A 24,747-nucleotide genomic window follows, 5' to 3' on the forward strand; every position below is an offset into this window, starting at 1 on the left:
CTCCTTCATAGTGGTTATCTGAATGCTGTGGAAAGCATGATGGAAATTCTTTTTTGATTATTAAGGCCTGGGTGTCAGGCTTTCCCCTCAGGATTGTATGTGCATGTTTGTTTGGTGGATTTGCACATCGGAGGATGAATAGGGAACAGATTCAGAAATCTCCCTGGCGTTTTTAACATGCCAGCCTGTTTCATGCGGTGCAGTAGGTTTTATGCACACAAACGTTTCGCGAGAGACATACCCAAGTAAAAGAAATTATGTCTGGGATGTAATCACTCTTTGTATATTGATTGTTACACTCACATGACCATAAATATTAGCCATGTTTGGTGCTGTGGAAAAATGAAGGTAATTGCCTTATGATTAGAGCTCTTTCAGCTCTGCGAAAGGATTGATTAGCATTTGCATGTATTCTAGGCAGTACAGAGAAGCGAAAGGGACAATATCAACATTTGTGTTTTGAGAAAGCATTCATCATAAATGCTGATGTGATTTATTTTAAAAATCAGAGTGTTTTTATCTCACATCTTTTTAATGTTAAATTTTATGAAAGATTGAATTATCTGTATATTTGGCTTTTTTCTTCTATTTTAAAGCCAAAGAAAGTTCAGCTTCTCTGACTGTCACATGGATTTCTTAGATAGAGTGTGAACAGATTTCCTTTAAACCAGGTTGTTTTTGTAGCAGATTTCACTCTCACTGCATAGTGCTGTTGGCTGTGGTTAAAAGCATACATTTGCAGGTAAATTTTAAATGATATTTGTTGTCTGATTATGTTTGAATTGTATTGTTTTTCCCTTCCCATAGTGCCAGCATTCTTTACTGTATAACAATGTATTGTCCACCATTTCTGCATTTTCAGTAACTGTTGTTATAAATGGTGAAAATTATTTGTGGTTTTGGAAAAGATGGTGTGCTATTTTGGAAATTCTGTTGGAAAACTCTTTAAAAGTATCTGGCCTGTTGACTCAGGAGATTATATTTGTGGGGGAAAGGGTGTGTGTGTGTGTGTGTTTCTGTACATGAGGTGGTTTTTGTACATGGTTTTTGAAGGGGACTTTGTCTCATTATGCTTTGTCAATGGACATGCATTAAAATGGATACATGAATGTAGCTATTAAAATACCATATTGACTGTGTTTTGAGTATAGATGTTCATTGCTTCCGCATCAAAGGCCTTCTGGGGTGTGGCCTTCCCGCTTTATCAGCTCTGATTAAATTTCTCAGGACAATACCTATTTAAGCACTTTAAATTTTGTCTACCAATTGTCCTTGACTTAAAATTTCTTTTGTTCAACTTGCAGTTATAAATTGATTAAGTTCTTGCTGTGGGGTTATTTGAACCTTGTGGAGGTATTAATTCATACATTTTGTTGGTGTCTTTGGATTTTTCAAATATTTTCTGCATCTACAATTATTAGGCAATTGAAGACGGCAATTTGGAAGAAATGGAAGAGGAAGTGCGGCTTAAAAAACGAAAAAGGAGAAGAAACGTGGACAAAGATTCAGGCAAAGAAGATGGAGAGAAGGCAAAAAAGAGGCGGGGAAGACCTCCAGCAGAGAAATTGTCTCCCAATCCTCCCAAGCTGACAAAACAGATGAATGCCATTATTGATACTGTCATCAATTACAAAGACAGGTGAGCTTATGTTTACCTTAATCAGCTTTGTTTTCTTGGTAAAGACGTGCATAAAGCCTGTATATTTGGAACACTGGAACACTGGAAATGTTTTATGTTTTATATATGATCCTACAAATTTCTTGTACCCATAACTCTTACGTTTATTAACATCCATAAAAAAAATTTTATTTCAAGGTTTAAAGTGAAAGAATGCAAGAGTATGTACGAAGACAGATAAATGTGGAAAGGCATATTTTGGGGTTCTCTTAATTCTCCTATCCATTTCTTCTTATTTGTGAATACAAAAAAGATATATATTCCGCAGTTACTCTCTGAGCCATGTAAATGATGCATATGCTTAGTAACACATTTGCAAAGGGTTGCTTATAAGTAAGACTTTTTGTTTCAGAAGGGATGGTGAATGATGTGGTATTATTCTACTGCCTCTTGAACCAACTATTATTGCAAGTGAAGTCACGTTAGGTAGTGAGAAAATGATAGTTGGGTGCTAGGATCACAGCTTCATATTCACAACAATTATGGACCCTTCACTATTTTGAATAAACTATTCAGTTGGTTACAGTTAAGGATGCTCAAACACCCACTGATTTGCCTTTGTGCCCTATTTGCTGGAAGAAAGCCCTGAATTTTCAACAGATTGTTACACTGTGTTCCTTACTAAACATTCAAATTGCGCAAATGGGTTTTCCTGCCTCCCTGAGGAATGGGTGGGAATAACCCCTACCCTGAAGATGCTCTCCTTATCTCAGAGAAGGAGCCTTCACGGTTGATTCTATAGTTGGTTGATTCTGTAGTTGGTTGATCTGTTTGGGGGTGTTCAACAGATTGTTACACTGTGTTCTTTACTAAACATGTGATATTGTGCAACTGGGTTTTCCTGCCTCCCCGAGGAATGGGCAGGAATAATCCCTACTCTGAAGATGCCTTCCTTACCTCAGAGAAGAAGGAACCTTCATGGTGAGTATCCAGGGTTGTGTTTTTCTACATTGGTGTTCTCACATAGCCCATTTGAGTTCTACTAACCCATCTTAGCTGCCCCGTTCAGCAGACAATTCTTTTAATAGTCAATTAAAGCATTCACAAATCATATAAATTGGTCATTGATAAATGTTGTGTTTCACCAAACTCCTATCTTTTGGTGCTCATCTAAGTAGTCCCAATGACACTAATAGCTGCCAATCAGTTTGAATTGGCAGCATCTTCATGCATGTGTAGTTTTGGAAAATACAAACTGGTTCAGCAGGTGTTCACACCTGCTTATCATGAACCAAACAGTCCAAGTGATCAGCTCACATGTGATTGCCACCTTCGAATAAGGTATTTTCAATAGTCAAATATGTTTATACCAAAATTTGCAGCATTCCTAGTTATCATCATTAGGATTACAATCTTAAGAGTTGTGGAACTTAAGGACATTGGCATGACACAACCCTACTATGGTTTCCTAATTTAAACAGAAAACAAAATCTAGACTTTAATTGGCAATCTGAAGCAAAGTTATACCCTTCTAAGTTCATTGATATCAGGGGACCTAGTTTTATAGTCAATAGATAAATGGCATTTAGTAAACAAGCAGTTTCAAATATTTTTCAAATGTAAATTTTGTATTTTATTAACAAAAATATGTTATCTGGCCTTGTCTTAGTCTCCATACTTTTTTGTTTACCTAATTCAGAGAACAGTAGTGATATGCTTATGGTACATGAAGTTGTCTCCCTTTATTTTTTATTATTATTATTTATTCGTTTTCTTATACTGCCCAATCCCTAAAGGGTTCTGAGCGGTGAACAGTAAGGCAAATAGGCAACACAAAAAATATAGTAGTAAAATATATTAAAAACATTAAAATTAGTTAAAATACAGCAGCAGCAACACCTACAAATTATTGGTGGCATCTGATCCCAGACTTGGGAGGGGATTTGGCAGAAGGCCAAGAATGACACAGACAGAATCAAAGGGGGGCATTGCGAGGAGCGGCAAATCCACAGCCAGCCTCCCCAAAGGCCCGGTGGAACAACTCGGTTTTACAGACTCTGCGGAACTCCCCAAGGTCCCACAGAGCCCTAACAGATGGAGGAAGAGTGTTCCACCAGGCAGGGGCCAGGGCCGTAAAAGCCCTGACCCGGGAAGAGGCTAGCTGCAACATTGAAGGGCAGGGGATTACCAGGAAATTCGCCTCTGCAGGTCAACACTGAGACCTTGAAGATGATCCGGAATTCTACTGGGAGCCAGTGCAGGCAGCGCAGTATGGAGGAGATGTGATCTCTAATTGATCCACCCATAAGAAGGCGAGCCGCCACGTGCTGGACCAGTTTCAGTTTCCAGGTCAGCCACAAGGGAAAGCCCACGTAGTGCGAATTACAATAGTCTAGCCTGGAGGTGACCGTTGCCTGGATCACCGTGACTAGGTCAGCCTGGGAGAGGTAGGGAGCCAACCGCCGGGCCTGACAAAGGTGGAAAAAAGCGACCCGGGTGACATGGGCCACCTGGTTCTCCATAGAAAGAGATGGGTCCAGATGGTCCCCCAGGCTGCAGGCCAAAGAGGTTGGTACCAAAGGGACCCCTTCTAACACCGGCGGCTGGAAATTCCCAATCCCTTCCCTGCGACCCAGCCAGAGGATCTCCATCTTTGATGGATTAAGTTTTAACTTGCTCTGCTTCAACCAGTCAGTGGCCGCCTCTAAACAGTGCTGTAGAGCCGCAGGGGCAGAGGCCGCTCCCCCGTCCATCAACAGAATGAGCTGAGTGTCATCAGCATTTTTATGACAGATCAGCCCATTTTGATGACAGCTCCGCACCAACTGAGCAAGTGGTTGCAGGTGTTATTGTAGATGCAAATTTTATATCCGTGGGTTGAATCCCGTGCCAGTAGGAAATTAATGACCCTGCTGCCTTCCTTTGTTAGATACCTTCCCCCCAAGATTTTCTGCTGAGGGTAAACAAAATGTATACAGTGGCAAAGGGTGCTGAACTTTGGTTAATTAGCTTCTCAGTACTGTCTCCTCCTTACATTGGTGGGAAAACGTGGCAGTTTACATTTCTGCAAGAGGGAGTTCAAGATAATCTTGTCTCATTTCCCCTGTTTACTGTAGTCCACTATGTCACAGTACAGTGTTTTGCAGGTCCATTAACCTTCAGCAGAGGATTTTTTAGGTGTTCAAAGAGCAGTTAGAGGTAGGAAAAGTTGGAGAAGGATCAACTTCTGCAAGCACTTTCCACTTGTAATACTGTGGGATCCAACAATAGCTCAAGGGTCATGCTGTAAAAGAATAACTAATCAGAATGAAAGTCACATGGTGTTCAACATCGCAAAAAAAAAATGTTGCCAGCAGGGTAACTTTTGTGAATGCAGAAAAATAAATGCTGTCTTACGTAAGAATACTTTTTTGATACCTAAAATTTATAGATGATGTTGATCAGATAGAATACATTTTGGTCTTGGAATAAAATATCTCAGTGCTCACGTGACAAGAAGCCTAACTTCTCCTACATAAATATGAACAATTTTGTAACATTTGTAACATGAATCCTGTGAATCCTTCGCATGAGGTTGTTAGTTCTCCTGAAAGTGTGCTATCTTTACATGTAAAAATATTGTCTGTTTTTCTTTTACCATTACATTGTCCAGCTTTGTCGAGAGAAAACAGGTGATTCCAAAGTTGGAATATTAACAGTTCAATATTCAAAATCCTTTTTAGGAGACTGTGAGCAGTCTACAATATTTGTCTGTATTTTCATACACCCTAAAAATGTAAGAACGTAAAACTTGGATTACACATTCTTACAAAGTTTAGACTCTCTGAAGATACAGAAGAATTTTATTTATTTACCTTATGTTCTGTTTTTTGTTGCAACTCAAGGTAGATTACAAAATATAAAATGCAATAGGAACAGTATAGGACATTGGTGGCAAACCTCTGTGGGCACGCGCAAACAGTCACACCCACCCACACACATATAGGCTGGCCTGGGCTGCTGGGCTCGATTTATTAGCATTAAACCTTAGACCAAGTTTTGGGGAAGCAGTGTAGGTAACCCTGTTAAGCGCTGTTAAACCCCACTGATTTTCATGCGAAGAACTAAAGCGCAATCCTTTACCTGGAAGTAAGCTTGGTTGCTGGCAATGGAACTTGCTTCTGAGTAAACCCTCCTAGGGTTATGATTCACCCATTGGAAGAGTTACACGGTTGCTTCAAAACAAAGCCACCGACTACCATCAAGCTTACTCCTGAGTAACGCACGCCTCGGAGCCGACCGTTTTTCCTAAACTAAAACCTCAGTATTCAGGTTAAATTGCCGTGTTGGCACTTTGCGATAAATAAGTGGGTTTTGGGTTGCAATTTGGGCACTCGGTCTCGAGAAGGTTCGCCATCACTGGTATAGGAGAAGCAAGTTAATGCAGTTTTAACAAAGGCTTTCTCCCAACTCACCCCAGCTCGAAAAATGTCCCCTTACCTTGATATGGTTGATCTGGCCAACTGGATCCATGCACTGTTCTCCACATCTGCCCTCCCTATGCATTTTCACAGTTGCAGAGTCAGTTTATTTTCTTCTGCATGTGCCTTCAATAATGAGGATTTTCAACAGTGGTTATTGGCAGTGGTAGGATTCAAATAATTTAACTACCGGTTCCGGTGGTGGGATTCAAATAATTTAACAACTGGTTGTTTACAAGCACCATTTTAACTAACGGTTCTGCCGAAGTGGTGCGAACCTGCTGAATCCCACCACTGGTTATCGGCAGTGGTGGCATTGGAGGCATCAGAGATCTGCTCTTCTTTTAAAAAGGCACTAAAATATTGATATATTGCCAGAACATTGTAACAACAGACTTAAAAGGTTATCTGAATGCCTAGCTTTTCTTTTTTTAAACTGTAGCCCCTTCCTGGAAATTTAGAGAGCCCATTGATACAACATTCCAGCAATATATCAATATTTTAGTGCTGTGTAAAGAAAATTGAGGAGGAGTAGGAGTTTGGATTTATATCCCCCCTTTCTCTCCTGTAGGAGACTCAAAGGGGCTTACAATCTCCTTGCCCTTCCCCCCTCACAACAAACACCCTGTGAGGTAGGTGGGACTGAGAGAGCTCCAAGAAGCTGTGACTAGCCCAAGGTCACCCAGCTGGCATGTGTGGGAGTGTACAGGCTAATCTGAATTCCCCAGATAAGCCTCCACAGCTCAGGCGGCCAAGCTGGGAATCAAACCCGGTTCCTCCAGATTAGATACACGAGCTCTTAACCTCCTACGCCACTGCTGCTCCTGTGTAGTTCTGCCTACAGTATGAAAAAGGATTCACACGGCCCACAGCTACATGTTGCTCCCAAGTCACTGAGTATCACTGAGTATCACTGTGATAGAATTTTCTAAAATTATGCATGGGGTCTCTCTCCCATAATACTACCACTTGGGAGCACCTGGTGAAGTTGCTGGGAAATAGGTTTGGACAGACAGAAGAAAATACTTTTTAAATCAATGAATAACTAAACTGTGAAGTTCATTGCCAGAGGACTCTGTGATAACCATGAGTTTAAATGGCTCGAAAAGAGGTTATTCCTAAAGGAAAAGTTCACCAGTGGCTCCTAACCATGTGAGTAGAGGGGACTTTCATACAGAAGAAGCAGACCTCTGAATACCAGTGCTGGGAGATGGCACCAGGAGAAGGCCTTGCCCTCTTTGCTTGGTCTTCCAGGGCAACTGGTAAGCCTCTAAGAGAAGCAGTTTACTGGGTTAGATGGACTCCTAGTCTGATCCAGCAGCCTATAGTTACGATCTGAGCAAACAGGATCCTGTATCCCCAGGAACATACCTAACTCTTCATTGGATTACATATTACTGGGGAAGATTGATGACACTGGACATGCTGTCTGAAGGAAGTTTGTCTATCTCTACTAATTAATGAAGATAATTAAGTTCCTGTAAGGTTGAAAGATGATCCCTAAGTGCTCTGATTGTAATTTAGCTCACATTCCTAAATAAGAAATAACAGAGCAGTACTAAACAGAGAGACCTTTCTACGGCTTATATTGCACTATAAATCAGATTTAATTCAGTGGTACTTCCTTTGTGTAAACATGCTTAGGAATGTAATCCATATTAGTTGAATTTGGTCTTGTGTTTGGTACACCAGTGCATCATTGTCTGTAATATCTACCAAATATGTTTTGTTTGACAAATGAAACATGTCTGGTGAAGTGAGATTTGACTCTCAGAAGCTTATTCCAGGGAAAAAAATGGTTGGTCTCTAAGATACTGCAACTGGGCTTGAATTTTGTTCTACCAAATATATTGTCAACAAAAGTTAAATGCAGTTTCAGAGTCGTTTCCCTTGCTTTTTCTACATTGCTTTGTTAACAACAAAGGTTAAAGTGGTCCTTGAATTTAAAAAATAATTTAAAAACTCCTAAAAATCTGTCCACAGCTACTGCTTTAAATTTTAATTAGGTTGCTGTTATCATTGATTGCACTTGAAGAAAAGCAGTGAAGTTGCAAGTTATAAACAACTTATCTCATCCAGAGGTTTGCAAAGGATGGGAATTTCATTTCTTTTGGCTTATAGTTTAAATGCTGAGCAAGCACTATCGTTATTAATGTTTGTAAGATTTGTGTGTTGGGGGAGTTTCAGGAGCAATTGCATTGAAAGGATCTTTGTGTTTATTGGTTAGAGAAGCAGCAAATAATGTAGGTTCCTTCCAGAAGAGGACATTCAACAGGAAGCTTCATTCTCCCCCCGCCCTCCCAAGTACCTTGCCAGGATGTTGCAAATTAACATATCTTCCATATATATCTTGTGTAGCTTTTGCACTGAGATCTTTTCGCATCTGCAGAAAATTACTGTGTATTTATGGCATAATAGTTTGGCAGGCCAAGACTTCTCAGTTTTAACAAGGAAGCTGCTGAGAGATCATGATGTAACATCTGAAATATATTCAGGAGGCGGTTCTAATTTAGCACTTCTTTTCTTGATATAAACGTTGTTAGAGGTGACCAGTACTGTGGTCTTTCACAAAATGCCCTGCATAAGGCTAGTCTAGATTGCATAGGGATCTACAGGTCTTTCACAGCTATCCTGGCATTTTTTCCCCATATTCTTGTTATTCCTTATTATGGGAGTCCTCTTTATCCAGAGACAGGATAGCCTGGGGATCCTCTTAGCACATAGCATTAGTTAATGGGCTTTTCCCAGAATGGCAGTCCAACTACCAAACTCATGGAATGTCTTGCAACTATTTCTGCTTTATCCTTGTAAAAATGTTATTGAGGAATATTTGAACATATATTCCCTAAATAAAATTGGGTCAGTCTCCATACTACCCTGAACAAAAATGCACACAGTATTCTAGTGTTTTCCTTTGGAACACAAGCTAGTTTCACAATAGCAAAACCAGCTTCTGACTAAGCCACTTCTTGAATTAAGGTTCTCTTAGGGATCATCTTTCCCTCTTTCATTCCTCGCCTCTTAGCTTGGTGGTTAGGAATTGGAAGGTCAAGCTTCATTCCTTGAACTTTCTTTTTAATCACGGAATGTCTCCTGGAGTTTACTGTGTTTCCCTGCCATACCACACATTCTACTGCACTTGCTGCTTTATTAAGTATGCATGAAGAACAAGGATGTGCTCCTGCCCCATTCCTGTCTCTGGATAAAGTGGTAAGTTTCTCTTTACTCTGGTGTTGCCTTTCAGGAAGAGCTTAGAACTCTTCCTGTCAACCTAACAGATTGGAAAGTTGAGAGGCAGGGTTCCACTGCATTGTCCAAATCCCTACGTGTACTAGAGCCCACTGTCATTCTGATGAGAGCGTAGTTTGATTGCAACATTGTTGCTTGTGCCATAACACAACTGCTGATTGCTTATTTAAGCAGGATTTGCCCTTAAATACATTGAACAACATTTATCAACTTTGTATGGGATTTCAGTTTGTGCTCAAAGAATGTGGGATTCCACAGCTCCATCATTAGAACATATGATCCTTGATACAAGCTTGACCAAAACATATTTAAGTAAATTTGAATAAACAAACATGCAATTAATGGAATGATTGTTTTTCAAAATTAGCTTGCTTCTGTGAGCAAAGGTAGCATGGACTTTAGCTCTCCTTATTACATTTATCCCGGGGATTGAAGAGTGGGGATAAAGGTTAACCTTTGGCCATCCTTGATGCCTGCTTCCCACAGCATTTTTATTTATTACTGTGTGTGCCACTCTGTTCAGAGAACTGTTGTCTAACAGTTTAAATATGTTGGTAGTTTCAGTGATTTTTGCATATCCCTTTGCCTTGTAATCTGAAGATGTGCAGGATTCAGGGTACTCATTTGGGGAAGCCTCACATCTCCAAGGGTGCTGACATAGCAGATACATGGGACATGTGCTGCTGATTAACAGGACCCTCGCTTGCCTTGTGGGGTAGAGCTTTCCAGCACTTTCCCATTTTCTACTTGCACTGTATGAGAATTGCAACTTTCCACACATGTCACTTGCAGATAGCACTTGACTACTGTTTAATATACGTAGTGCCAGTTCAGTGCTACACATTGTCAGCAAATGAGTTAGGTTCTAGAGGAGTAATATTCCATACTGTATTGTCCATTTAAAAATAACATATGAGCAACACTCTGGGAAGTGTCTTAACAATCCATAATTAAAACAATTGTAACTTCCTGCTCTTATAGATAAATTCATCAAATGAGTCCCACCAAAGGAAGAGGAACACTTCACCTTCTTGTGTGTGTGTTTGGGGGGGGGGGGGGGGGGGTTGAAATTGGTATGGTGCTAAATGGATGAATGAATAAGTTTTACTCAGTTTTTCTAGTTAAAAAAAGACTGGAAGTTCCTCTGGCTGCACAGTGCCTAGAGTCTTCAACTTGTCAAACCAATGCACATCTTAAACCATATAATTAATTGCTTGTTCATGCCACTGGGAATGGCTCTCCATGTTAACACACTTAAAACACCACGTAGTGTTTTTGATACAAGATAGATTTAGCACCTGCCAAGAATAGAATGAAGAATTTTTAAAAATGTTGCTGTCTGCTTTGTTTTTGTTTTGTTTTTGCCCGTGTGTGAAAAAGCCCAGTGCTGAGGCAATGCGGTCATAGTATGGAGGTGCCACTCATCTTTTGGTAGATTCTGATAATTTATGCAGGTCATATTGCTCTTCAGCATATAACCTGCTAGTTGCTAGGCAACCACAAGAGGAAAAAGTGTGCCTGCTTTTCATGTTTGGTAGATCTTACATTTATTCCTTTAAGATTTGTATGAAACTAACAATAGAGATAACAACCAAATAGCATATTCATAAATAATAATTTTCTTTCAGCATACCTTCAGTTGTGACTACAGCAGCACTTTTGCTAGAAAAAGAACATATAATATAATTTCTTTTTTACTATATTCGCTTATAGATACAGCAAGGGACTCAGAGATGGAATCCTTCTATGAAAAAAAGGATGAGGGGGAGGGAGTGCTGAGGGTAAAAAAAACAGTACTATGTTGCTGCTGTAGGAATGTAACCAAAATCGCCTGCTGTATATTTATGTTTTTATACGCTATTGCCCTTTCATTTGTCCGGATTCCTCACAGAGAAAGGCGTAACTAGCGGTACTGCATTTCCCCAACTTGAACAGTGAATATAGATCAGATTCACAACTGCCCTTTTTCCTTTTCGGAATTCCTGCTAACCGCAGTCCCTTTAAAATGTATGCAGGATAGGAACCCACAACTTTAATAGCCGTAATTTGAAGCCTATGGGCAGTTTCAGCAGTCTCATCCCCATTTTTCAGTGATGCATGCCCGTGTGCAGGTAGTAGGTGCAGGTAGACAGGAGGTGTGCATGTATTGCTGACCTCTTTATGTCTGAGCTGCAGGGGGACAGTTTAACAAAGGAATGACTTGAGGTTGACTTAGGAATAAATAAACTATGGAGTGGTCTCACGCACAGTCTGTCTGACAGACCAGTTTATAACGTGTATGCATTATTTCTGCGAGCATGGACAGAAGCAGTCAAATTGCTGTCTATAAATGTGTGATGCTGTTGCCAAAAGTGTGAAAATTTCAGCATACATTTAGGCTTTCTGTCATATGGCAGTTAATAGCTGTATGTAGCTCCTAGACAATTCCAAATGCAGTTTAGGAAATTCAGTTCAAGCATTTGTTCTTTCTGAGGCACAAATCCAAGATGTCTGCTGTAAATGCTGTGGCAGGAAAATCTGCCAAGCTTTCTAAATATCATACAGGAGTTCCCTTTCTTATTAGTAATGGTAGTTGAGCCTTCTTAGAATTTTTCAGCAGTGTTTTGAATATCAGGATTAGCTGTTTCCTTTCTGTTGAAATTGTCCATGTGCTTGTGGATTTCAACAGAAAGAAAGAAACCATGAAAATGAACAGAATTTGGCTGCCAGTTTTGAAAAACACTAGTCAAGACAGTGACTAATCAGCTCCACACAGGCACAGGATGACTACAGATAATCAAAGGGAACAAAGGCCAGACTACTTCTATTCAGATGCCTCACCTATTGACCTTGCTATCTCTTTTGTTACTCACATGCTTCACTTCATTGTTACTCGCTTGCCAGGCCACTCCTATTCAGATGCCCTCACCTATTGACCTTTACTCACAGGTATATATAATCTACTTGCTTTCCTTTCCAACTATCAGATCCTCTGAAGATGCCAGCCACAGATGCAGGCGAAACATCAGGAGAAAATGCTGCTAGAACACGGCCATAAAGCCCGGAAACCACACAGCACCCCAGTGATTCTGGCCATGAAAGCCTTCGGCAATACATTGTCTTCCTTGCTAATTATTTCTGTTTACGAAGGCATGGTCTCAAATTACTCGGGGAAGAATGGATGTGTTCTGTCTGAGGCACAGCCCCGTTCCCAATGGAGTTAAAAGGTGTTTTGTGTTTTTTGTCTTTTTAACAGTTCAGGGCGACAGTTAAGTGAAGTCTTCATCCAGCTGCCTTCCAGAAAAGAATATCCAGAGTACTATGAGTTAATTAGGAAGCCAGTAGACTTCAAAAAAATAAAGGTGATCATTATTTCTATTATATGTGTATGCACATTCCAGCATCAGCCCAAGTGATCAGTATTAGGTTTCCACTCTCTTGCATATAATGTAAATATAATATATTGCTTGCTGTGAATCTTCCTTGTTTGTAATACTTCACTGTCAATAGTTTAAACACATTTTTCAGAGTATTTATTTATTTATTTATTTATTATTTGGGTTTATAAACCGCCCTCCCCCAAAGGGCTCAGGGCGGTGTACAACATGGATAGAGCACAATAACATTTTAAATACGATAAATATAAGTTAAAACAGCTCTAATAAGAATAAAAATAAACCCTTCCCCATTTAAAATGCAGCATTAATTAACTCAGGATGGCGGCCTCTACTAATTCCCATAACCCCAAACAAAAGGGGTGGCAGGATCTCCATGATGTCGTAATGGAGAAAAAAGAGGAGGAAGGAAGAAGGAGGAAGGGGGCCCCTATCAACAGCTGGTCTCCCCAAATGACTTGAGGTTGACTTAGGAATAAATAAACTATGGAGTGGTCTCACGCACAGTCTGTCTGACAGACCAGTTTATAACGTGTATGCATTATTTCTGCGAGCATGGACAGAAGCAGTCAAATTGTACAAAATAATCTATCAGCAAGACAACAGTATGAACTCTGCTGGTGTAATTGAACCCAAGATTCCTTATTATGCCTTATTATGGATATTTACAAAAATTTAGATTGGTGGAGCATGAAACACAGAACATGCTTGGAAAGAAACTTTATGGGAGTTGTTGTCAAATATATGATGGGTATGTTTATCTCTGGCCATTTTGAAGAACACACTTTTTTCACCACAGCTTATGTATGTATAATAATGGTAGTTATATCTTTCTCCAGTAAGATTGCCAGCCCTGAAGAGGCCAAAGGATCTGTCCCCATCCCCTGCTGCATTTCTCCTCTGCCATTTAGACCAGAAGCAGAATAAAATTTTAAAAAATGGCTGATAGGATGATATCACTTCAGGGTAAACCCAGAAGTGACATCAGTCCTCTCTAAGAATCACTGGAAACTTTGTGGCTTTACCATAGAGTTCTGACCAGTTCCTAGGGAGAGGCGACATCTCTTCTGGGCTTAATATTGGGCTGTTACCCAGCAGCCCCCTTTGGTTTCCCATTAATTGTCTGGCCTGACAACTCTGCTTTCAGTGGACAAATTCACACACAATCACAGCTCACATTAAGCAGCATGAGTATATATATACTGTGGCATGTGTACTTCTATAGTTTATACTACTGAGAATATTTTGAAGTGTAAGCAGTCATCTGGCTATTTGCTATTATCATGGCTACTCTATTTGCAAGTCTACTATGTTTTTGCTTTTCAGCCTATAGCTGCATTAAAATTCATTTTTGTAAATTAGCCTTTTATTGGCTAAGGTTTCTGTTTGTTCATCAATTTCCATTCCCCCAATGAAACTAAAAGAGCTGAAATTGACATCCCTTGCAGCCCTTTTCTTCCGCTCACTCACGACTGTCAAGTTGTCCCTTGCTCAAGTCATAGCTGAGTTATGGTGACTCTGTAGGGTTTTCAGTGAAGAGATGTTTGGAAATAGTTTGCCATTGCCTGGGCTGAGAGAGTACTGAGAGAGCTGTGACTGGCCCAAGGTCATTCAGCATGTGGATGACCAGGGAAACAAATCCAGTTCTCCAGATTAGAGTCTGCTGTTCATAACCACTACACCATGCAATCGTGTTTAATTTTTTGTTAGGTTCAGGATTGCTGCATATTGATTACTTGTCACCTGTCTTTCCCCATTTTAATCTCTTTAAAATATGCACATTAGGAAAGAATTCGTAACCATAAATATCGCAGTGTGAGTGACCTGGAGAAGGATGTCAATTTGTTATGTCACAATGCTCAGACTTTCAACTTGGAAGGATCACAGGTTTGCTTCAAATTATTTTTCTTTCATTATTGAGAATATTGACAGATGCCTTTTCAGTAAACACCATGTAATGTGGGTGAACATTTTGTATTACTCACTGAGAATTCTTTTATATGAAAACTTTGGCTAAACCTAATTTTATACATACTATCAACCCATATTGTTTTGGTTCGCTGTTAATTTCATCTGGAGGAAGGTAGTGTCCACAGATAATATTTCAGAGCTTCTTACTACTGTAATCCTTGGTCTGCAATGTTTTGGCCAGTGTATATAGCTGATTTATGCTTACTTTTCTGCTTTAGTTAATTTTAGCCTATGTAATAGCAAGTTCCTAGCCCTCTGCAAATGTTCTGGTATTCCGTTCATGTGGGCTGAAGGCTCACCAAACAGCATTTGGGGAACACAATATGTATGATTGCTGGAGGTTGTGAATAGACATCATGTAGATTCTCTCTGCAAGCACAGCCTTTATGCTAACTGTTCTCTAGCCTACCTCGCCCATTGTTGTGTGAATAAAAATGGGAAGGAAAGAACCATCTATACCACCTTGAGCTCCTTGAAAGAAGGGTCCAATAAAAATGTAATGACAGTGCATTTTGCTCAAATAGATATAACATTTAGATATGCTCTCAGTGGTGTTGGACTGGATGCTATCCCTTTCCTACCACTCAGCAAAGTTTATTTAATTATTTAAATATTTATACTCCATCTTTCTTTTGGGGTCACATTTGAAGCCTTCCTCCAATGTAAGGAGGCTTCCTTCAAATTAAATGGCTCTTCCATTAGAGGAAGAGCCACATAAATTGGAGGAAGTCTACTTGGATGATGGTTGGATCTGTCACGTTACACTGTGCCTTCTGAAGTGAGCTAAACAACATCACGTTGGAAATGGCTTATCCAAATTGGGATGCCGTAGAGGATTTTAGGCGACAACTTTGCTTGAAAAATTTTTAATACGACTTTTACTGATTGGTTTCCTTTTCCGTAGTAAAATTGGATTATGCCAGACATGGTACGTCTGGTTGATTAGATTAAGCAGGATCTATGAAGGGACTATTTTAGATTGTATTGAAAAGTGATCCCTAAATATTTAAAGGATTGTACCTGCTTGATCTCAATATTGTTGATTTTCCAGGAAAGAGGATGCCAGTTTTTGGAAAATATGATTATTTTTGACTTCTCACTGTTTAGTTTTAGTTTGTTGAGATCACAGTAGTCAAAAAAAGCTCTTAGATATCTTTTGAGTCCAATGGATGTTTGGGATAAAATAACAGCATTGTCAGCGTAGAGAAGGAGTGGAACGGGACATTGTCCAATTTTAGGAGGATGGCCATTAACTTTGCTAAGGTGGTTTTGAAGATCGTTTATGTAGATGTTAAAGAGATGAGGTGCCAGTACACATCCACAAGAAAGCTCTTTGTCCTTCATAACCACCACTGATCCTTGTACCCAGTTCAGAAGGTGGAGGAGCTCTGGCCAGTGTTTCTCAATAGATGTGCAAGTACTTATGGAAACAGGCAGCCTGTTAAAAATCCTGGCCCTTGGCCATTTAGGGCTTTAAAGGTAATAATTGGCAGTTCAATTGTGCCAGGTTTTCCTGTGATGCTACCACTGGTGCATACTAGCCTGGCCAAGCTTGTTCTCCCCCTAGGCCAGATGGAGTAGGAGAGGTACCTCCCCAGGCCAGTGGTCCACCCGATATCTTTCAGGTGACACAAATGGCTAAAGTTCTCCTGTTGGCTGTTGCTTTTTCTTGCATGTGCAGACACCCTTATTCTGTACCCCGTATTTTTACACATGCTCAAGTGGTTACATTTCCGCTGACCTTTATGATCGATAATGGTAACTAAGTTTCCATTTGTTAAGTCTGATTACAAGGGACTGTGGCTCATGCTAACAAAGACTAGGACATGTTAATAAAGGCTTGGATCAGTGTAGTTATAACTTTTTACCATGGGTAAAGTGTGTAGAGGATTGCACATGCACAAGAGGAATGGGTGAGCCCATCGCTTGCTGCTCTGAAGAAAGAGAACTCAGCCTTATTGTCTGTATGACCTTTCAGAGCTTCTTACCACTTAAATAAATCCATTTTTCACTACTATCACCTGTTTTGTTTTTACTTTTTATAATTAGTATCAGATTAGTGAAATATATTTCTGTTTGAATATATTGTTAGGCTGTAATCTAAATCTTAATTAGAACATCTGCTGAAGACTCAAAGAACATTAGTAATAACAACATTAAATAATTCAAATATCAGAGTAGGAGGTGCTTCAAAATTTGAAAATTAATATAATACAGAGCTTTATTTGTGTGTCAGGTTTTCACTGAAGTATTTTTTCCTCTTCATTTATTGCATGAAAAATTAACATTGGCATTTCCTGTAAAATTCATGCAACAAGACTTATGACTTGTAATGGGGAGAAAAGCCATGCTCTCTGTAGGTTTGCATAGAAATTAAAGTTCCATGCTGTGAATTTTTGATGAAGCACAGCTTGCAGTTCTGATGCAGGTTTGCTTTCATGCTGCAGATCTATGAGGATTCCATTGTTCTCCAGTCAGTCTTCAAAAGTGCACGGCAGAAGCTTGCCAAAGAAGATGAAAGTGAGGAAGAAAGTAATGAAGAGGAAGAAGATGAGGAAGATGAGTCAGAATCAGAATGTAAGTCCCTGCATTCAAAACTGAAATTGTTCTGATTTGGTGCTCAGCCTTTCTTGCCTGGGGAGAAAGATGTCTTGATACAGACATTCTGTAAGTGACAGCGGGTATACTGGCTTGATTGTATCACTCGTGGTCTTGTCCCTGGTCTTTGTCATGAACAAGAAGCACATTTTAGAGACAACTGTACTGTGGGTACACTTGTAAATATTTTCTTCTTGTTATTCTGGTGATTATAGGAGTTGGATTCCTGTTTCCCAATCCTTGCCTCAGCCAGATGATTTCAAACAGATTGATAAAAACATTTTGAAATGTTAGTTGTTTCTTTTGTCATTTTATGTCCACATGCCCAAATTTCATGGTAAGGAATGAAGAGGAGATCCTTTTCAGGGCAAGCAGTATGTGTGACTACTTAGATGTTAATGGCTGCAAAACTACTTAGGTGTTAATGGCTGCAAAAATATAAATATTGCTTTTAACCAGCACATTCTTCCCAACTTTTATTGATCAGCCAAATCTGTGAAAGTGAAAATCAAGCTCAACAAAAAAGACGAAAAAAATAGAGACAAAGGAAAAGGCAAGAAGCGCCAAAGCCGAGTCAAAGCCAAACCAGTGGTGAGCGATGATGACACTGATGAGGATCAAGATGAAAATGTAAGTTTTGCTTACATGGGCAATAGCCGTGTTCCCCTGCATGTGCCATTCATTGCTACCTTGCTAGACTGACTGCACTCTGAACACTAAAGTTTTGAAGATGAAATGTAAAATTCTGAGACACAAGATTTGTCAAGTGTGTAGCTTGAGCTCTTGGTGCCCATTCAAATGGAGGAGTTGGATTCATGGGTGCATCCAAAGAACAGCACAATTTGTTCCAAGCACCCAAGAAGACGCCAGATGTATGCTTGTCAAAAAAAGACACACACACACATCCATTTCACATTGCAAACCTCTCTGCAAACTGATGGAACTTTGCAAGCCAGTTTACAAAATGGCACAAGAATTGGTAAATCAAAGAGGAAGGTTTTTTTTAAAAAAAAATCTCAGACTGCCTCCTGTAACCAAGTGCATTTTAGCCAGTGTAAGATTAAGTACTAAGATTAACTAGTAAATGTGAAATGGTAAAAACATGTTGTTTAGAACAACCACAGGACTAGTGGAGTGGAGTGGAGTATGCAGAGTACAGATGTGGACTTTGGTTTCTACAATAGCGGGCCTTATAGGCTATATAAACAAACTGCTTTTAAAACTCTAAAAATTTTCAATTGCTGTTTGTGGCATAGAAATCAGGCTCTTCAAATAAATTAAATGAAAAATAATACAAATGTGCACAAACCTTTAACAGACAAAAGGTAGCTGTTTGGATCCCAGCCACCTTTATTTTTAAAACTTGTCATAAATAATTGAAGTGAACTCCTGTGCAAAATTAATTAGGATGATGGCATTGAGTTAAGCTAGACTTGGTTTTGAATTAAAACACATGAAATCAAGTTGCAATAGGAGATTGCTAAAGACCCATTGGATAAGATGGGAACCACAAATGCCAGCTGTCTTGCATAGGCTCCATTAAAGTACAGAAAAGTTGTAATGAAATGCAGAATAGATTTGGAGGAAACTGCCATGGGCCTGGAATGACAGCTGCCAATGTGGAATGACAGTCCCTTGGGACTGGAAAAATTTCTTTTATAAGAAGAAGAATTTGGATTTATATCCCCCTTTTCTCTCCTGTAGGAGACTCAAAGGGGCTTACAATCTCCTTGCCCTTCCCCCCTCACAAGAAACACCCTGTGAGGTGGGTGGGGCTGAGAGAGCTCTGAAAAATTGTGACTAGCCTAAGATCACCCAGCTGGCGTGTGTGGTAGTGCACAGGCTAATCTAAATTCCCCAGATAAGCCTCCACAACTCAAGCGGCAGTGTGGGGAATCAAACCCGGTTCCTCCAGATTAGAATTCACCTGCTCTTAACCACTACGCCACTGCTGCTCCATGAGGGATAGTAAAACATTTTTTTTTTACTATCCATGAGGGAGAGTAAAACAAGACATGGAGATCATTCATTCAACACGGCCAGCTAAGTCAATGTTAACATTTGAGTTTTAATAAACTGAAAAGAATGACTGGCTGTTGTGGGTTTGCCAGGCGGCGTGGCCATGCTTTGGTAGTTTTTTCTCCTAATGTTTCACCCACATCTATGGGTGGCACCTTCAGAAGCATGTCTTACTGTGACATGCCTCTGAGGATGCCAGCCATAGATTAGGTGAAACATTAGGAGAAAAGACTACCAGACCTTGGGCACACAGCCTGGAAAACCCACAACAAAATGTGGATTCTGGCTGGGAAGGCCTTAGACCATGGGTCTTCAAACTATGGCCCTCCAGATGTTCATAGACTACAATTCCCATGAGCCCTACCACTTGGCCATGCTGGCAGGGGCTGATGGGAATTGTAGTCCATAAACATCTGGAGGGCCATAGTTTGAAAACCCCTGCCTTAGACGATACACTGAAAAGAATAAGTTGGTATACCTTCATTCCACCCTCATTGTTCTCACTGTTCTCCTTCCTCTGAAGCTTGGTGCAGTGTTACACTTGCTCTCACTGTGTGGCACTTTTCATCACATTTGGAGCAGTTCAGCACAGATCAACTTTTTTACCTCATGCCAACATAAATACCTCCTTTAATAGCAAAGAGAACTCTGTATGGTGATTGGTGGCTGAACAGTGGACCTCAAAATGGCAACAGTCTCCACCTGGACAGAGCTAACACATTCTCCAAGTGATAACTATAATATGTGCCATCCCTGAGGTTCACAGAAGGGAACATAAAATGCTTACGTACAAACATTTTAAGAAATCAGTCCAAGATGTGCATTCTGCGTGAGGAAGCAGCTTTGTTCTTGCAGATCTGCTCCATGGTATATAAAAACCTCCTGTCTGGTGGAGAAAATCTAGCAGCTCCATTATTCATGTGAAACACCAGTCACAACCTCATTCCCATGTGGAAACCTGTACTTAAGCTTGTATATTATGCACAGTGTATTTGGAGTCTTAGCAACATGTGCATAACCTTCTGCTGTTCCCATTGTTCTGAGTCGTAGTACAAATGCATGACCGCCCATTGAATTCCTTAGGGCTTAAGGGTTTTCAGTGGGACCTGCATGCCCAGTTTCTTACAGAGTTCATTTAGTTTCTTTATTATAATGCTAGCAAGTGGGAACCCACAAGGGCTTGCAGAAGGCTTCTCTGTTTCCCTCTCCCTCTCGATTTCCTCTTTTTCTTTCCTGAAAGCCTCTATAGCCTCTCCTCCTTTTCCTGTTTCATTCTCTCCTTATATAGTTGCTAACCTCAAAGTGGTGTCTCCTAAAATCACACCTTCAAGCTACAGCTATCAGTTCCCCTTTGAAGGATTCCCAGTTGAAGGTTGGGAAATTCCCAGTGATTTGGGAGTGGAGCCTGGGAGGGTGAGATTTGGAGAGGAAAGCAATTTCAGCAGGGTACAATGTCATCGAGTCCACATTCCAAAGCAACTGTTTTCTCCAGGGGACCTCATCTCTGTCATCTGGGAAGCACTTGTAATTCCAGATGATCTTCATTCCCCCCCGCCCCCCCCACCACCACCACCACCACGTGGAGGTTGGCAACCCATGGAGGAAACAGCTACTTTGGAGGGCGGAATCCATAGCATTAAACCCCTCTGAAGTCTCTCCTCTCCCCAGGATCAACTCCCAAATCTCCAGCAATTCCCTAACCTGAAGTTGGCAACCCTATCTCCTTCCCATCCAACAGCAAACCTACCTCTAGCTGTCCCTGGCAACCTCTGCTTAGGAAAACTGTGGCCTTGTTGTACGACCACTGGACTGGCCCACCTGCATGATAGGGAACACTCGAAGACTTTTGGGAGGCACCTCACATTCTCCTCTGTCCCCCTCCCTACCCTATTTCCTCTTTCCCTCCCCCTAGCAACCCCTAGCAACTCTCCCCTTTCCCTGCTGCCACCTCTCCTTCACAGCCATTCACCTAACTTTTAACTGCCTCCAATCTTCAGCTATATTTGTTCTTTATTTCATTTATATCCACCTTTCTCCATAGTGGGGACCAAAGTAGCTTACATTTTACTCCAATTCTCCTCTTTATCCACACACCAATCCTGTAAGGTAGGTTAGGTTAAAGGTATGTGGCTTGTCCAAAATCAACCAAGTGCTCTTCCACAGCAAGGTGGAGGGTTCAAACCTGGGACATCCAGACCTTACTCTGAAGGTCTAACTGCTACACTACACTGGCTTTCATAAGGTAGCTGCTATTGAACAATTGCAAGCAGCCATGCCAAGTTGAGTCATAGAAATTGGGTGATATGTCACCCAGAGGTTGATTCTAGACCAAGAGTTGCTAACTTCCATGTGAGACCTGAAGATTTTTCCAGAATTACAACTGCACTGTAGATGATGGAAATGTGTCCCCCTGGAGAAAATGGCTGATTTGAGAGTGGACTCTCTGTGGCATTAGATTTGACTGAGGCCTCTCCCTTCCCCAAACTGTGCTGCTTTCAGACTGTGCCACAGAATCTCCAGGAATTGCCCAACCTGGAGCTGGCAACTCTAGTCAAGAGTTGAGCCTTTCTGTCAAAGGCCAAAATAGGCCTGGGAAAAGGCTTCTTCTCTTTGCCCCTGCATTTTTACTCGGAGAGACCCAGCCTGGAATACTATGGTAGCCCATCAACAGCCACTGAGGGAATCTTTTTCTTAAAGCTGCCCCCTTTTACCATTTTGGGGGTTTTAAAACTCCCCCTCCTTTTTCTGCAAACCTGGGGAATGATCTGTCCTGCTGTTTCACAGCTCCAGTCATCAGATTTAAGTATTCAAAGCTTTGGCTGACCTCTCTATTAGAATATAAGATATTAGCCTTTGGTTCTGCTGTATTTTTCTTGTTTTCTGCTACCAACCTCTACCATTTTTCTCCCTGAATCTCACATCTAGGACCAGTCTGAAGCAAGCGCCAGTGATGATGAGTGATGCAGACGGTCAGGTTTTCTGAACTGAGATCCCACATCCCTTCTGTCATTTTACACCCAGTGAATTCATTTGTCAGATAGGCATTGGGGTGTTTCTGTATTTTCATCATCTATAAACTAGCTTTAGGGTAGTGCCAGAAAAACATATGATATCATTGTGTAAAAAGAAAAAAAATGTAACATACTGTGACCAAATGGGCCTCAAAAATAAAATAAGAAAAAATAAGGGGCAAAAAAGCTTTTGATGGAAAAAAAATGGGTTGATAGTATATTTCTATGGGTTGGGGTTAGCTTATTAATGGTTTGACTGTTCCTGGTTTCAATATTTGATTCGATGCTCTCAGTTTGCATTAGAAAGATTTAAAAAAATGTCTTTTGTAACGTTGCAAACCAGGAGAAGCCATTAAAAGCAACTGGTGATTTTATTTTTCATCAGGCAGTTTTCAAAGTTTTATTAGTTCTGTATTTGTTTTTTTTTCACTGTGGTACACGTATGTAATTTTGTTTAAGAGCTTCTAAATGTACAGTAGGTAGACTTTACCCTGTCCTGTCCCATTCATTGCTTCACTTTATGCTCAATGATCTCTTGGCAAAAAAATGCTTTTTTGAACTGCATACACGAAATGTATGTCTACTGTAAACTTTGCTTTTTTCCTCTTTGATTTTAAAAAAGTTGGGTTTAAAATGCTATTGAATATTGCAATCTCTATAGTATAATGAATGGCTTCTTTCATCACATTATCTTTTGTGTTACCAGTGTGGTTTGCCACCTTTCCCCAAAGTGTACTTAATCTTTGCTTTCTTTGCACAATGTCTTTGGTTGCAAGTCATAAGCCTGAGGCAAATAAAATTCCAGAAATTTTGAAATGTTGAAGTGTAATTAATGCTGTCCTCATGAAAAGCCCTGGTGGTGCTGGACTTTATCTTAAGCTCTTTTTGCTGCCACTCAAGGATACTCTTGGGAGAAATGCCGGAGCCCAAGAACCACTGGGCCTCCAATCTGATTCCACCTATGGAGTGATGGTGAAGTATATTGTAAGAAAATATTTTTTCAAATTTATTAGTTAAAAAAATTGAGTCAGTGTGGTATAGTGCTTAAGAGTGGCAGATCCTAATATGGAGAACCAGGCTCGATTCCCCATTCCTCCACAGGAAATCTGCTTGGTGACTTTGGGCCAATCACAATTCTTTCCCAACTGGCTGAGCCCACATGGAGGCAGAAAATGGCAAGCTACTTCTGAACATCTCTTGCCTTGAAAAAATGGTTGCCATACAAGAAGCTTCCTATGACTTTGGCCCTTTCCGCATGGGGCTAAAAACAGCGGCCCAGGGATGGAAAAACACCGGTCCCTGGGGAGCTGTTCGCACAGGCAGCCATCCTGTGCAGCCCTGAACGGCATGAAGGCGCCGCTTTCCACCTCCCTTCCTAAGGGAGGTTTTTGGAAAGCGCCGCCTTTCTTCGCACCGCGCCGAAGACGCCGCTTTCCCATCCCCCCCCCACTCACCTCGTCCTCCAGCATCAGTCTGGATGGCTGCTGAGACCCACCCATGCTGCCCTCCGACCAATGGAGATCTGAGGGCAGCATGGGCGTGTCCCTGCAGCCCTCCAGACCAGCGCTGGAGGACGAGGTGAGTGGGGGAGGGATGCAGAAGAGCGGCCTCAGGGGGGGCTGCTCGCACGCTCCTGTGCGAACGGCCCCTTCCAACGGCATGATTTCTGCTGGTGGAGAGGCGCCCTTTCCGCCGTGCGGAAAGGGCCTATGATTTCAGGGTTAGTTCCATAGATACTTCTCTATTGCTGCAGAACTTCCCCAGATTCTGAAGAGACAGGAATCCTGATGTAGGAATGCTGTCTCCACAGCATGTTGCACATGAAATATTTGGGGGGGGGGGGTGTTGAATGCTAAATGATGCTTTATGAAAATTCTGGTTTGGAGATCGTAATGATAGATGGACACAAAAAGTAATACTTGTAATATGCAAGTGACATGAAAATTACTTAAAATAAAACATATTTTCTTGGGATATAAATAGAGAACATTTAGAGGACTGCTTAATGCATCCATCATAGAAGAAATACAATATTGCATATAAAACAAGTGGCTTTTAAAAAAAACCCACCCTGATTTTACATGAATATTATGCCACCCACATGAAAGTTGATCAAAATTATGCAAAACTATTTGTTTTAACTGAAACGTGAGCTGCTACATAATATTGATCTTCCAGTCGTAAGGCTCCGTGACAGACCTATGAAGAGTTGCACTAGTCATATTGTAGTTCTTTTGTTTTGTTTTGTTTTCTTTCTTTTTTGAAAGAAATTAAATATCTGTTTGAACATGTAAGTTTTTCCCTTTTGCCCATCTTTCTCCAGGTCATTTTAGTGCTGGTAGGAAGAATGAGTGAACAGACTGACTGGTCTCATGAAATTAAGCTTTCTAGGCTATTTGAAAGATTTGCTGCTTGAACTTGCAGAAAATATATGTTAATATGCTTGG

At 40.7% G+C, this 24,747-nt stretch overlaps 1 protein-coding gene across 5 annotated transcripts in view; it reads left to right on the plus strand.

Moving 5' to 3' along the window:
- The window catches only part of SMARCA2 (SWI/SNF related, matrix associated, actin dependent regulator of chromatin, subfamily a, member 2), a 126,857-nt gene extending 103,741 nt beyond the window's left edge, over positions 1 to 23,116 (plus strand). For 4 of the 5 annotated variants that reach the window (XM_048502919.1, XM_048502920.1, XM_048502918.1 and 1 more), the window contains 6 exons: positions 1,422 to 1,639; positions 12,563 to 12,668; positions 14,487 to 14,588; positions 17,120 to 17,249; positions 17,758 to 17,900; positions 22,215 to 23,116. In XM_048502919.1, the coding sequence (XP_048358876.1) occupies positions 1,422 to 1,639; positions 12,563 to 12,668; positions 14,487 to 14,588; positions 17,120 to 17,249; positions 17,758 to 17,900; positions 22,215 to 22,250 (735 nt within the window). In that variant the 3' untranslated portion in view covers positions 22,251 to 23,116. Of the gene's footprint in view, positions 1 to 165; positions 349 to 1,421; positions 1,640 to 12,562; positions 12,669 to 14,486; positions 14,589 to 17,119; positions 17,250 to 17,757; positions 17,901 to 22,214 lie in introns of those variants that run through there. The other variant, XM_048502922.1, reaches the window with a different exon arrangement.
- Positions 23,117 to 24,747: the final 1,631 nt, after the last annotated feature.

The sequence above is a fragment of the Sphaerodactylus townsendi genome, linkage group LG07 (genome assembly GCF_021028975.2).
Source record: "Sphaerodactylus townsendi isolate TG3544 linkage group LG07, MPM_Stown_v2.3, whole genome shotgun sequence".
Taxonomy (NCBI): domain Eukaryota; kingdom Metazoa; phylum Chordata; class Lepidosauria; order Squamata; family Sphaerodactylidae; genus Sphaerodactylus; species Sphaerodactylus townsendi.